This window comes from Sarcophilus harrisii, chromosome 3 (genome assembly GCF_902635505.1).
Source record: "Sarcophilus harrisii chromosome 3, mSarHar1.11, whole genome shotgun sequence".
NCBI classification, from domain to species: domain Eukaryota; kingdom Metazoa; phylum Chordata; class Mammalia; order Dasyuromorphia; family Dasyuridae; genus Sarcophilus; species Sarcophilus harrisii.
In genome coordinates, this window is record NC_045428.1 from 591,884,190 (window position 1) to 591,897,075 (window position 12,886).

General features: G+C 38.3%; 1 protein-coding gene across 1 annotated transcript in view; it reads right to left on the minus strand.

The window, feature by feature from the left end:
• ARHGAP35 (Rho GTPase activating protein 35) overlaps positions 1–12,886 on the minus strand; it is a 123,555-nt gene that overhangs the window by 38,932 nt on the left and 71,737 nt on the right. The window contains 1 exon segment of the mRNA XM_031963823.1: positions 5,750–5,894. Within this exon segment, the coding sequence (XP_031819683.1) occupies positions 5,750–5,894 (145 nt within the window).

The window sequence follows — 12,886 nt, forward strand, 5'->3', positions numbered from 1 at the left end:
GTTGTGAGGATCAAATAAGATAATATTTATAAAATCTTAGACTAGTAACTGGTTCATCCTAAGCTCCTGATACCCAAACCAGAGAGAAAAGACAAAGATGACAGTATTTATAGAGAGGAGAGAGGATTAGTAAGAGAATAGAGATAATAAGAGTGGGAACCTGGTGGACAAGATAATGGAAGAGGATCCCACTTGTGTATATACAGGGATTTGCCTTTATGAGAATAATTACATCCGCATGTGAGATGGGGTAAAGAGGAGATGGTGGCAGAAGGCTCACTCAGTGACCTCTCCCTCCTTTGGGGTTCATTCCATTCATCTCTACCTCTAGTCAAAATCCTGATAGCTGCTGGAGAGCAGTTTGGAACTATGCTCAAAAAGCTATCAAACTGTGCATATCCTTTGATCCAGCAGTGTTTCCACTGGGCCTATATCCCAAGAGATAGTAAAGGAGGGAAAAGGACCCACATGTACAAAAATGTTTGTGGCAGCTCTTTTTTTTAGTGGTGAGAAACTAGAAATTGAATGGATGCCCATCAATTGGAGAATAGATGAATAAATTATGGTATATGAATGTGATGGAATATTATTGTTCTATAAGAAAAAACCAATAGGATGATTCCAGAAAGGCTTGGGGAGACTCACAAGAACTGATCCTGAGTGAAATGAGCAGAACCAGGGGATCATTATACACTTCAACAATACTATATGATGATCAATTCTGATGGACGTGGCTCTCTTCAACAATGAGATGAGCCAGACCAGTTCCAATTGTTTAGTGATGAAGAGAGCCATATACACTCAGAGAGAGGACTGTGAAACCTGAGTGTGGACCACAACATAGCATTCTCACTCACTCTCTTGGTGTTTGCTTGCATTTTGTTTTCTTTCTCAGATTTTTTTTTTCCTTCTTGATCTGATTTTTCTTGTGCAGCAAGATAACTGTATGAATATGCATAGAGATATTGGATTTAACATATATTTTAACATATTTAACATGTATTGGACTACCTGCCATCTAGGGGAGAGGGAGGGGAAAAGAAGAAGAAAATTTGAAACAAAAGGTTTTGGAAGGGTTAATGTTGAAAAATTACCTATGCATATGTTTTGTAAATAAAAAGCTTTAATTAATGAGAGAGAGAGAGAGAGAGAGAGAGAGAGAGAGAGAGAGAGAGAGAGAAAAGGAAGGACGGACAGGACGGAAGGAAGGGAGGGAACATTTGGAGACCTGGATCTGTGAACAAGGGACGGCTTTTTTTCTAAAAGAAACAGCCCTTGAATTGTGCTGGTAAATGTCAGCTCCATCAGTGTTTGATGGGAGAGACAAAGCTACCTGAATATGGAGCATCATTCTGGATATGACAGAAGTCCTTCCAGTTTTATGCTTCTCTCATCTAAAGGCCCTGTAATTTGTATGGAAATATTTTTCTTTCTTCTGATTTTTAATTCTCTCCTTTCCTTATTTTTCACTTGTTTCCAGAGCCTTGGAGGCCTTTTCCTTGAGAAAGTACCATTCTGATCATGTAGACCTGGATTCAGGATTATAGGCTTAGTCTAACAAGCTACCAGTTTAACACAGCAAAGATCAATCAACATTTCTTAAGTGCCTACTGTGTGCCAAGCAGCAAAAATACAAAAAGAGCAGAAGACAATCTCTGCCCTTGAAGAATTTAGCATCTAATGGGAGAGACAAAGGAAGCTACATACAGGATAAATAGGAAATAATTAAAAGAAAGAAATGAAAGAATGGGGATGTGTTATGGGCCAGAACTTTGTTCTTGAAACAAGTATTCTTACAAGGTGCTAAGTGGAATTGATAAGACAATGATTATCTAGTTTAGCATGGTGATTAATAGTTCTCTAGTTCAGTATGATCGATTTAATCTTACAACAAATAATGGTTTCCTAGTGATATAATGATTAGTTTATACTCAGTATACTGTATATAAACTGGGACAAACTCAGTCAGAGACAGAATCAGAAAGGGACTGGAATAGACTGGGAAAAGACAGTGGCTGGAGCATTTGGTCTCGGACTGAGACAGACTTCAAGACAAAGACCCTCATGGTGGTCCTCCTGCCTCCCCAAAAGAAACCAAGACACATTCTGGAGGACTCCAGAAAGCAAGCCCAGGCCCCAGGCAAGGAAACTAGACTTTGAAGGAGATAATAGCTATTCTCTTGGTGATTACCCAGCTAAAATGAAGGCTGGTCCCAAGACCTCCAGAAAACCAACCAGAATACTACAGGGATGCCAAAGGGAAGTCTTTTTGCAGGAATAAGATGGAATGGGATTGCTCAAACAAGCAGAAGGATTTTTAGTCTATTTTTTCTATCTAATCCCAACATAAATAAAAAAGGATGCAGTATCATTAAATATGGACTGGCTGCAGTGGCCTACTATATGCTTCATAGCACCCTCTGGAACTGGGGGATAGCAATGACATTCAAACTGTAGAGAACTCTGCCAAAAGCGGAGAACAAGTCTGGAAAGGTGACTGAACTGCGAACTTGAGCACTGGAAAGGACTGTGAAGATAACATATTCCAAACCCCTAACTGTACAATTGAGGAAACTGAGACAAAAAGGTGGGCATGTTCTGGCCAACATGCCTTGAAAATCCAGGGCTCTAATCTGGCTCTTGAGGAACCTTCCAAGTGTGCCTCCTGATGAAGGCCATTTAAGGAACAGGATGTCCAGAGCTCGTTCTCTTCAGTCTCCATTTTAGGAATCACAACTCCAGGCCTCCAGATGTTCACTCAATGAAAGCTCATCCATTCCTACTCTTCCTGAGAAAGGACCTATTTCATAGGATCTTCTATTTCAACTGAGGAGGGACTCAGAGCTATCATTGGCAGCTTAGCCTGGCTCCCCCTCTTCTCCCATCTGAGGTGGGATCTGAATCTAGCTGGGGCTACTGCCAAGCCATGCCCCCTTACCCCCTCCCCCATCGACCTCTGTCCCACACCATGTTTTCTGTCCCACCCGCTGCTGGGCTCTTCTTCTCTTTGCTTCCTGCTGGGGCCGAGCTGCTGACTGAGCCTGCTGCAAGTAGTGAGTTTGGGGGCTTTAAAGTTTGGAGTCTTGGCTTCTTACCCATAACAACACTCCATTTTATCTGGATACCCACAGCAGCAGTTGGTGGCACAGTGGAGAGAGACAGCAAGACTCGAGTTCAAACCAGGCCTCTGACACTTAGCAGCTGGGTGACCTTTGATAAGTCCCTTTATCTGTTTGTCTCAGTTTCCTCAATCATAAAATAGGAATAATAATACTTCCCAAAGTGGCTGTGAAGATCAAATGAAATATTTGTTTAAAAAGCACTTTTCCAAGTGCCTGATACATAACAGGTGCTACATAAATGCTTATTCCTTCCCTTCATTCCCCAGTTGATGGGCATGTCCTTTGTTTCAGGTTCTCTGGAACCTGTACACACAAAAAGTGCTACATAAATAATCGGTGTAGATAGGGACTCTTTTCTTATCAATGACCTCTTAGTAGTGAAATCATGGGTCAAAAAGGTAGGAAGAGGCCAGGTTGTGAAGGGCAAATGGAGCTCATTGTATTTAATCATGGAGGCGGTATGAAGCCACCTGAGTTTGGGGGATGGTGGTGCAGCTAACATGGTCAGACCTGCACTTTAGAAAACATTTTGGCAGCTGGACTGGAGAGGGAAGAGATGGGAGGCAGGCCTCTCCCCACCACCCCCAGCCCCTTAGTATTACAGTAAGCACAGGATGATGTCACTGTCGGAAAAGACAAAGGGCATATTAGAGAGAGGTTGCAATGGTGAAATCAACAGGTCTTTTCAACAGCTTAGGGAAATTCCTGGGTTGAGGGAGCACAGACTCAAGAAGAGATGAGGACTCACCTGCCCCATTTTCTCTGTAAAGATGGGAGAGCCGAGAAGTCAAAGAACAGAGAACACCAGATTTTTTCAACTAATTAGTTTTGCTGAACTTATCTCCCTTACCCCATTCACCCCTACTTTGGTTCTTTATTTATTAGAAATAGAAGAAAAGAAAGTAGGAGCTTCCAGGACAGTACACTATACATATAATCACCATAATTAATAATAATTGTTGAAAAAAAAAGGTTTTATTTTTTTCAAACAAGACTCCACCTGAAAGGGTCAGGGACATGTCTAAGATGTAAAGGCAAAAAAAAAAAAAAATTTTTTTTAAGTTGCATTGGGGTTTTTCTTTTTAAGAAGAATTGGAAGTATAACTTTGGATGGCTTTCTGAAGGTTTTATGTAGCTGAGAAGGGAAGAGACAAACCTTTATAGCACCTACTATGTGCCAGGCACTGTGTTAAGTGCTTCATAATTATTTAATTTGATCTTCATAGCAACCTTAAGAAGCAGGGACTCAAATTATCATCACTTTACAGTTGAGGAAACTAAATAATTAAAGTGACTTGCTTAGGACATTAGTTATTAAGCCCTGGATTTGAACTCAGATCTCCCTGACTCCAGGTTCAACATATCTTATCGCTGAGCCACTTAGGGTCAAAGGGAGAAAAAAAATGAGATCAAAGTGGAGTTGGCTGGATCAAACAAAGGCTTTTCAAGGATGGAGGTATGTCTGATGGCAATATGGAGAGACTGAGGGGCCAAAGAATGGGAATGACAGAGGGTAATATTGTGCCTGTGGAAGGAGAAAGGCTATCTCTTTGAGAAAGAGATAGTGAGAGTAGAAGAGTAGACAGAGGGATAATGGGTGATGAAAAAGAGAAGAGAGGGCTCTTAGCAAGGTGTAAGCAAAGGTATTCAGCCGAAAGGGGAGGGAGGAGCTGATATGGGAAGCTGGAAGGGAAATGGAGCTCAGAACAGGTTTATGGAAACCAAGAAAGGGAGACCAAGCGTTTAGATAGGAACATGGTCTTGTACTGAGAGACCCAAAGGAAAAGAGAAAACATAAATCTCTAGCGGGCCCAACCAACACAATTTTTCCAGCTCCATCCTGTAGCACGTGAACAGAAGCAAGGAAAGGCGCCAATCCACGGAAGGGAGCTGACAAGGTCAGCTGAATGATGAAAGAACTAACTAGATGCATCTACACTGTTTTCTACTCTTGAATCTCTTGCTCTCTGGTCTTTTTCATCATAGGCAGAGAACAGTGGCAGCAACAGGGAAGCAACTGGCTTCCCTGGTACCTTCTGTCCCCAGACTTCTATTTCCCCACTCAACTTCCTTGAGTATGAAGTTGAGAAAATTCCTGAAGTAGGGATTTGGGACCTGGGATGATAAGAGATGAAGGACTGGGGCAATCCAAGTATTTACAAGGGTCACTAGTGTTGCCTGTCTGGAGATGATCCTCCTTAACCCTTAGCATCTCTCTCATCTGCTTGCCCTGTCTGACATGTGGTCCCTTACTGGAATCCAGCTTACAACCAAAGTTTAGTGATCAGCATGACAGAGTGGAGAGCTCACACACCCAAGGGCTGGTTTTTAATAAATACCTTATGATATTGTTGATCATTCTTCAAGAATTCTTTCCTTCTTTTGTTTTTGTTTTTTAATTTTCTCAATTATATTTTATTTTCCCCAATACATATAAAGACAGTGTTGAACATTCATTTTTGTGAGACTTTGTGTTCCACATTTTTCTTCCTCCCCCCCTTATCTTTCCCCACCCCAAGACAGCAATCAGTCTCCGACAGGTTAAACATGTGCAAAGGATTCTTTATTTACAAAGAATCCTGCAGAAATTCTGGCCACTGTAATCAAGACCAAGTTACTGCTCTTACCTGTTGCTTCAATGTATTCAATGCATCTCTCAATAAAAATGGGAATAGGCTTCTCTGGAGTTACTACGGTGTTTAAAGGCACCCCAAAATAGTTACTCTCCCACGTCGTCTTAGTGATAGATGGCCGGGGTTTAGGCTTTGGTTTCTGTTAATGGAAGAAAATAAGATTGCAGTGAATACTGAAACAACTGTAAATAAAACCCCAGGCTTTACCATAGGCTCCCTTGTATCCAACACCTCACCATAGAGCTCTAAGCTGGCCAAACAAGACCACATCCTGTTCTCTGATCCTATCTCCAATCCCTCTTGGTGCTGCATTTATGTTTCTGCTCTTGTCTGGGACTAAAATGGCTTGAGTCTATCTCTGCCCTTGGACAGGCGAACTTTCTTAGCTAGCAATGAGCACTATTTATGTACACCTCTGCATCTGTTCCATGGTCTATCACGCCTACTCAATTGTAATCTCACAAAGAGCAGGGGCTAGAGCAAAAGTACTCTCCTCTACAGCAGATGTTAATGTTGATCAAGTTAAAAACAATCTGCAAAATGTCCAGAGTAAGACAGAGAAGAATAAAACTGATGGGGAGATATGAAACCAGACAAACATATTAACTTATTCCTTCTTAACTCTAATTTTTCCGGTGTTCAATTCTGGCCTAAGCAAACTCTGGGAAAACGCTCAACTCTTAACACCTCTGGGCCATGCCCTGTCAATGAAAGATGCTGGCAAAAGCTTTGCACTGGAAAGGCCAACTCCCCACGAGTAATAACAAAGTGATTACTATCTTCCTTCTTTATCAAAAGATTCAGTGAAGTAGTAAACAGGAAGTTTTCCAAGCCACCCACACAGATAATGGGTACTATGGCCTTAGAAAAACTGTAAATCTTAAAAGATAAAGAACAGAATTGAAAACAAATTGTTCCCTTCTTTTATCAAATGCCAAATAAATGTATAGCTTCTCAAAAAGCAGGCAAATTTCATTGAAAGCACTTCCAAAAGCAAGTTTACCACACGAGAAAGAGCAAATGGACAAGGTTCTCTGGTCCTGCTTCAACCACTGTGTGTCCTCTTATGTGCTTAATGTATTTCCTATGTATTTTAAAGTACTTTTATATTCCCAAACAGGGCCAACAGCAAATCCCACAAAATTTTAAGCACTATCGAATTTACAGAATCATCTATTCTCAGAAGTGGAAGGGACCTCTGAGATCATTTAGCACGATTCATCCATGAAGCAATCAATTTTCAAGCATTATGAGTTTATTATGTGAAAAACACTCTACTAGGAACTGACACAAAATTCACATGCCATCAGAGTAAGTAGGACTCTATTCCACAACATTCTGGATAGGTGGTTACTGCCCCTGAACCTGGTTACATCAATTTGATCATTTAGTCATCTGAAAAAACCCTTATTATGTAACTATATAACCAACTTGGAAGGGCAAGTACAGTAAGTGTAATCACTTTCCCATCATACGACAATCCTTCAAATATGTGATGACAGTTAACATATGTCTGTATTCTCTAAGTCTTCTCTTCTTCCAGGCTAGCAATCTCCAGTTCTATCATTTGACAATGAAGGACATAACTGAGTTTCCTCTACTAGTTCCTTTCTGAATGCACTCCAATCAACTGCTTTCCTAAAATGGATCCTGCCCTGATGCCAACCCAGCTCTTCAGCTGTGGTCTCACTTAGGAAGAGAACAGAGGGCTTATCAACCACCTTCATTTAGGATACCAGATTTCAATTAACTTAGGCCAAACCTTCCTCTATCTCCCCCTCCTCCCTCCCATGAAACCTACTCTGTGCCAAGTGCTGCCAAAAAAAAAAAAAAAATCTAGAAAAATAAAGCATTATCTCTGCCCTCAAAGAGCTAGCATGAACGAATACTTTTCATCTACATAGATAAACCTTATATTCTGCAAAGCTTAGAAAAATTTCAATTTTTTCACTTCTGAACAGACATGGATTTGACAAAAATTAGGTGACATGTCAGACTACTGTATTTATTGGCATCAATTCCCTCTGAGCGCAACAGGCAGCCACACAGAAAAATGGAGTTTACTCAATGGAATTCATGTCTGGGTGCCCAAGAGAATTTCACTGATAGGATTTTTTCACATAATCTGAGTTGGAAGGGATCCCAGAAGCTCTCTAAATCAACTAATACATGAGTAAAAAACTCCTCTACAACATATAAATCATCATCCAGTCTTTGTGGAGAGGAACTCGATCATGTCCAAGACAGCCTGTTCTATTTCTGTATCATTCTATCTGTGAGGAAGTTTTCTCCTAGGTCAATATGTATTTTATGTCTCTGCAACTTTTGTATGCTCTTCCTAATACTGCCTTCGTATGTCAAGCAAAACAAGTCTAACCTCTGCGTGGAGAAAGATCATGCTGCCACTAAGTCTGCTCAGTCAACTCAACTTTTTCAGCTCCTTTAGCTTCTCCTAATAAAGTATGATCCTGAGGGTCTTTACTCTTCTTCCATTTTGTTTTACCTGAAAGACTAGTTGGGTTAATCTCTTTTAAGGAGATCTTGCTAGCCTTTGTAGTGTCTGGGGATTGATGGAAAATCTGGCATAATTTTCCATCAATTGAAAGCTAATCCCTTTTCTACTGGGATATGGCATGATACATCATCCATGATACTGGTGAACACCTCTAAGATTGTATATTTGATGGCCAGATGAAACTAATACTCATCAGATAGAGTAACAAAGTTATCTCAGTATAATCCCAATAACTATATATTTGACAAACTATTAAAAAATTTTAGTGATATTCCTCCCCCATGATTTATAGAAAATATCTATTTCCCATTTTATAATAACATAATTGGATAAGATGTTTGAACTTTGTAGACCTTTTACTTCCCTTAAACTTATTTCCTACTTTGTAGCAGGATACGGTTTCTTTTTGAAAAACCACCACAAAAAACATGGCACCCCAGATATTTTATGTAGACATCTCTCTTGGGAATAAATATACCACAGAATGGTTGGCCAGTTGCACTCAAGTCTGAAAAAGCTATCATTTAAGGATTTATGCTAAAATTCATCAATGCAGGGAACCATGATCATTATCAAACAAGCATTTAAGAGTTTTAATTTAGGCAACAAGCATGACAAGAACATTTTATGTTAACAAGGTTGCCAAAGGAAGCGTTACAGCTACTGGTTTTAGTATATTCCCTGTGAAATGTACCCACTTGGAGGACTTCCTGAGAATTGTAGTAACCATATAAAAAACCATCACCAACCAAGTTATCTCTGTGATGCATCTGTCATCTTAACAGATGTTTTTAGATGCACCTTATTCAATTGCCTTTAACCCTCGATTTTTGCTTTGACAAACCTTTTTTTCCTCCACTAATAAATCATAGACATAGTCCTATTTTATATTTTCTATACTTCTGATTTAGTTATGTGATTATGAAGATATAGTTTACTATAGAAAACCATCTGAAAAAACTCTCCTGATTCCATTTTAAATTTTTTATCTGGATATCCTCTATGTACATAAGGTACTCTCAATGAGATTTTATGAGACACTTTAAGTTGGCATATGGGTTGGGTATTGACTATGGCTTCTTAGTAGCCTATTAAAAAATAACAGTATCATTTGTAAGGGGTACTTTTTCATTCTTTTGGAATATTTCCTTGACCTCTGAATTTCTTACGCCTCCAGTACTGATTGTATCTGTTCTGGGAGAAATGGATTTCTTTACTGCTAAGATCCACAGTAACACAAGGCTAGCTTTTCAGTGAGGAGTTTCTTGGCTACCAAGACCTTAAAAAACAATCGGTAACACTTAAGATACAGGAAGAAAGCTACCAGCATTCCTTCCTCTCTGCGTATATTATCTGAACCATGATATATCAGCCTCATTTCCCTAAATATCCTAACTGGTTGCAGCCACTGGACCCACATATTCCCACAGAAGTTCCAGGTCACTGTCTGAGGCACTCTTTCTTGCTTCAATATCCCATAATGCCTCAAACTTTCTATATTAAACTATTCATAACCCCAGTCATATTTAGAAAGGAGGAATTATCATAATTAAGTGGCTAATAAGGAAAATAACAATTTCTCCAAACTGAGCTAAAAAATAAACACCATTCTATTAAATTTACATCTTAAATATTAAAGAAGGAAAGAAGAAGTTGAGAGCATAGGTCATGAGTCTTTGAAAATCCTAAGTCTGAGTCATTTAACAAGTTTAGAGAGAGTTTTAAGACTGTTCTAATGAATAGAATAATTTCAGAAAAAATAAGGAAGATTTGTTATGTACTCTTGCAGATGAAACAAGCAGAACTTGGAGAATAATTTATACAGGTCTGTAAAGACAAACAACTTTGAAAGACTACAACTTTGATCAAGGCAATGATAAAATCAAAATTCCAAAAGATCGACAATGAAAAAGGTTACTTACCTCATAAGATAATAAATACAAGATGCCACATGAAACATACATTTTTGGTCAAGGACAAAGGGAATTTGTTTTGTTGTACTATGCATGTAAGGGTTTTGTTTTGTTTTTGCTTTTTTCTACTATGGAAGATGATAGGAAGAGAAGTAAACATTTGTTAAAAGAAAAAATAAAATTTTAAAAATAAAGATAACACTAACTAGTATTTATATAGTGTTTTAAAGTTTGTAAAGCACTTTGCAAACATTATTCACTTGATCCTCCCTACACCTTAGGAGCTGTTATTAAATATGACTCAAACTCTTAAGCGGTATAGAAGTTTTGAGATAATTCCATCTGGAATTAAAAGGGAATAAATACTCAGGAACCAACCAATGACACAGTATAGTTGGGGGGAAAATGGCACTATTACAAAGAAATCATATAAATATTGGATACCTGGAGTTAAAAAAGAAGAAGAAAAGAAGATGTAGCTCTTCCTTTGGAAAATAAATGACTGCTCTATTTGAATTTGAGTGTGGTGGTTACAGAGTATTTGTTCCATGCTTCAGTATTCTTTCTTCTCCACTGGATATGATTAAAATGTAAAAATATAAAATAAGGAAATATGAATCAAGTTTCCATTTGTTAAACCTGATGTGTATAATTTGTAAAGTAGTGGAAACAAAACTGAGATGACTCAATGAATAATAGCTTTGAAGATGATGACGTCATGGCCAGTCAAAAGGATAGTTCTATTAAAAACAAGTTATGATATACAAACTTGTTGATTGTTAAAAACAGAAATGGAAAAATAAATATGGCTAAAAGGACTACTGTAGATCTTTTGTTTTTTTTTTAATTAATCCATTTAGTACAAGATTCTCCAGAAAATTCTCTCATAAAGCTGTTTCAGGGTAATTTGATTAAAGGGTAGCTAGGTAGCAGAGTGGAAAGAGCACTAGGTCTGGAGTCAGGAAGACTCATCTTCCTCAGTTCAAATCTGGCTCAAACTACTTCTTAGCTGTGGGACCCCAGGCATTTCACTTAACCCTTCATTTTCCTCCTCTGTAAAATCAAAAGGAGAAAGAAATGGCAAATCACTCCAGTATCTTTGCCAAGAAAACCCCAAATCGGGTTACAAAGAATCAGACATGGCTGAACAACAAATCTGGCTAAAAGTTAACTCAAATTAAAAACTGACAATGAGGAAAGAAATCTTGTAATATGACTCTAGGAGGCAGAACTGAAGCTTTCCTTCTTCTGACAGTACAATTTGCTAAAAGGAGAGAAACCATTGAGAAGAGGGGGTATATGCTGGTTCACTGTAAGACCGGAATGAGGGGGTGAGGGGGAAAAAAGGAGTGATACACAAAATACACAAGTAGACAATATTATTTGATAAGTGCATTAGGGAATTAAAAAAAAATCCAAGATATTATCTAAGGTCTTCTTTTATTCTTGAATGGAAAAGGTTTATCTGTTGGGGATGGGGAAGATTCCACTGGGAAATAGGGGAAGGAATGTGGTTCAGGCATAGGGCACAGCAGGATGAAAAACACATAGATGGGAGACCACAAAGCAAGTTTATCTAGTTTGACTAGAGCACAGAATGCTTGGAAGTATTAAGATAAGGTGAGAAGGGAGGTTGGAACCAGATAAAGGAGGACCTTGATGATTTAAAAAAAAAAAAAAAAAAAAAAAGGAGTTTATATTTCACATAGCTGATAGGATATCTACTGAAGATTTCTAATTAAAGGAATGACATGACCAGAGGTACATTTAAGTAAAATTAATCTAGCAGTGGTATAAAGGAAAAAAATGAATGAAGTGAAGGAAGAGATAGTCTGTTATAAGGCCATTTTACTGGAAAAGGCTTATATTAGAATGATGGGAACGAATGTCAAAGAAAGTATGAATGAATGAAAATATTTATTAAGTGCTTACTATGGGTCGGTCAAGCATCCTGCTAAGTGCAGAGAATACAAATAGAAAATGAAAACAGTCTCTGAGGTCAGTTTAACTGGGGAAAACCACTCATGTAGTAAATTCACCTACAAAGCAGATGGAAAGACCCAATAGTCTTAAGAGTATAGTTACAAAGCCAATGGAAAATTCTCCAATTGTTAACTGATATTTCTTTAGGAGAAGAAATCTACTGCTAGTCATGAAAAATATTCTAAATCACTAATTATTCAATAAATGCAAAATAAAACCACAAGATTCCAACTCACACCCTTCAGGTTGGTTAAATCAGTAAAAATGCTCGAGGGGTTGTGGTACCTTAATGCAATCTTGATGGAATTGTGAACTGGTTCATTCTGGAAAGCACTAGAACTTTTCTCTTAAACTGTATACATCCTCTACCTAAGTGATACCCACTACTAAATCTATGCCCCAAAGAGACTTTTAAAAAAAAGACCTCTATGTACAAAAATTATTTATGACAAATAAATGGAAGGGGTTGGGGAAGAGGTACCTATAAATTGGGGAATGGCTAAACAAGTTACAATATACATAAGTGATGGAGTACTGTCTGTCAAATGATGAAAGGGATAATTTTAGAGAAACCTGACAAGAATTGTATAGGCTGATACAAAATGAAGTAAAGAGAATTAAGAGAACAATTTATACGGTAACAAAATTTTAAAATATCTTTGAAAGACTTAGAAACCCTGATCAACACAGTGATCAATTACAATTGCAGAATTTTGTGAT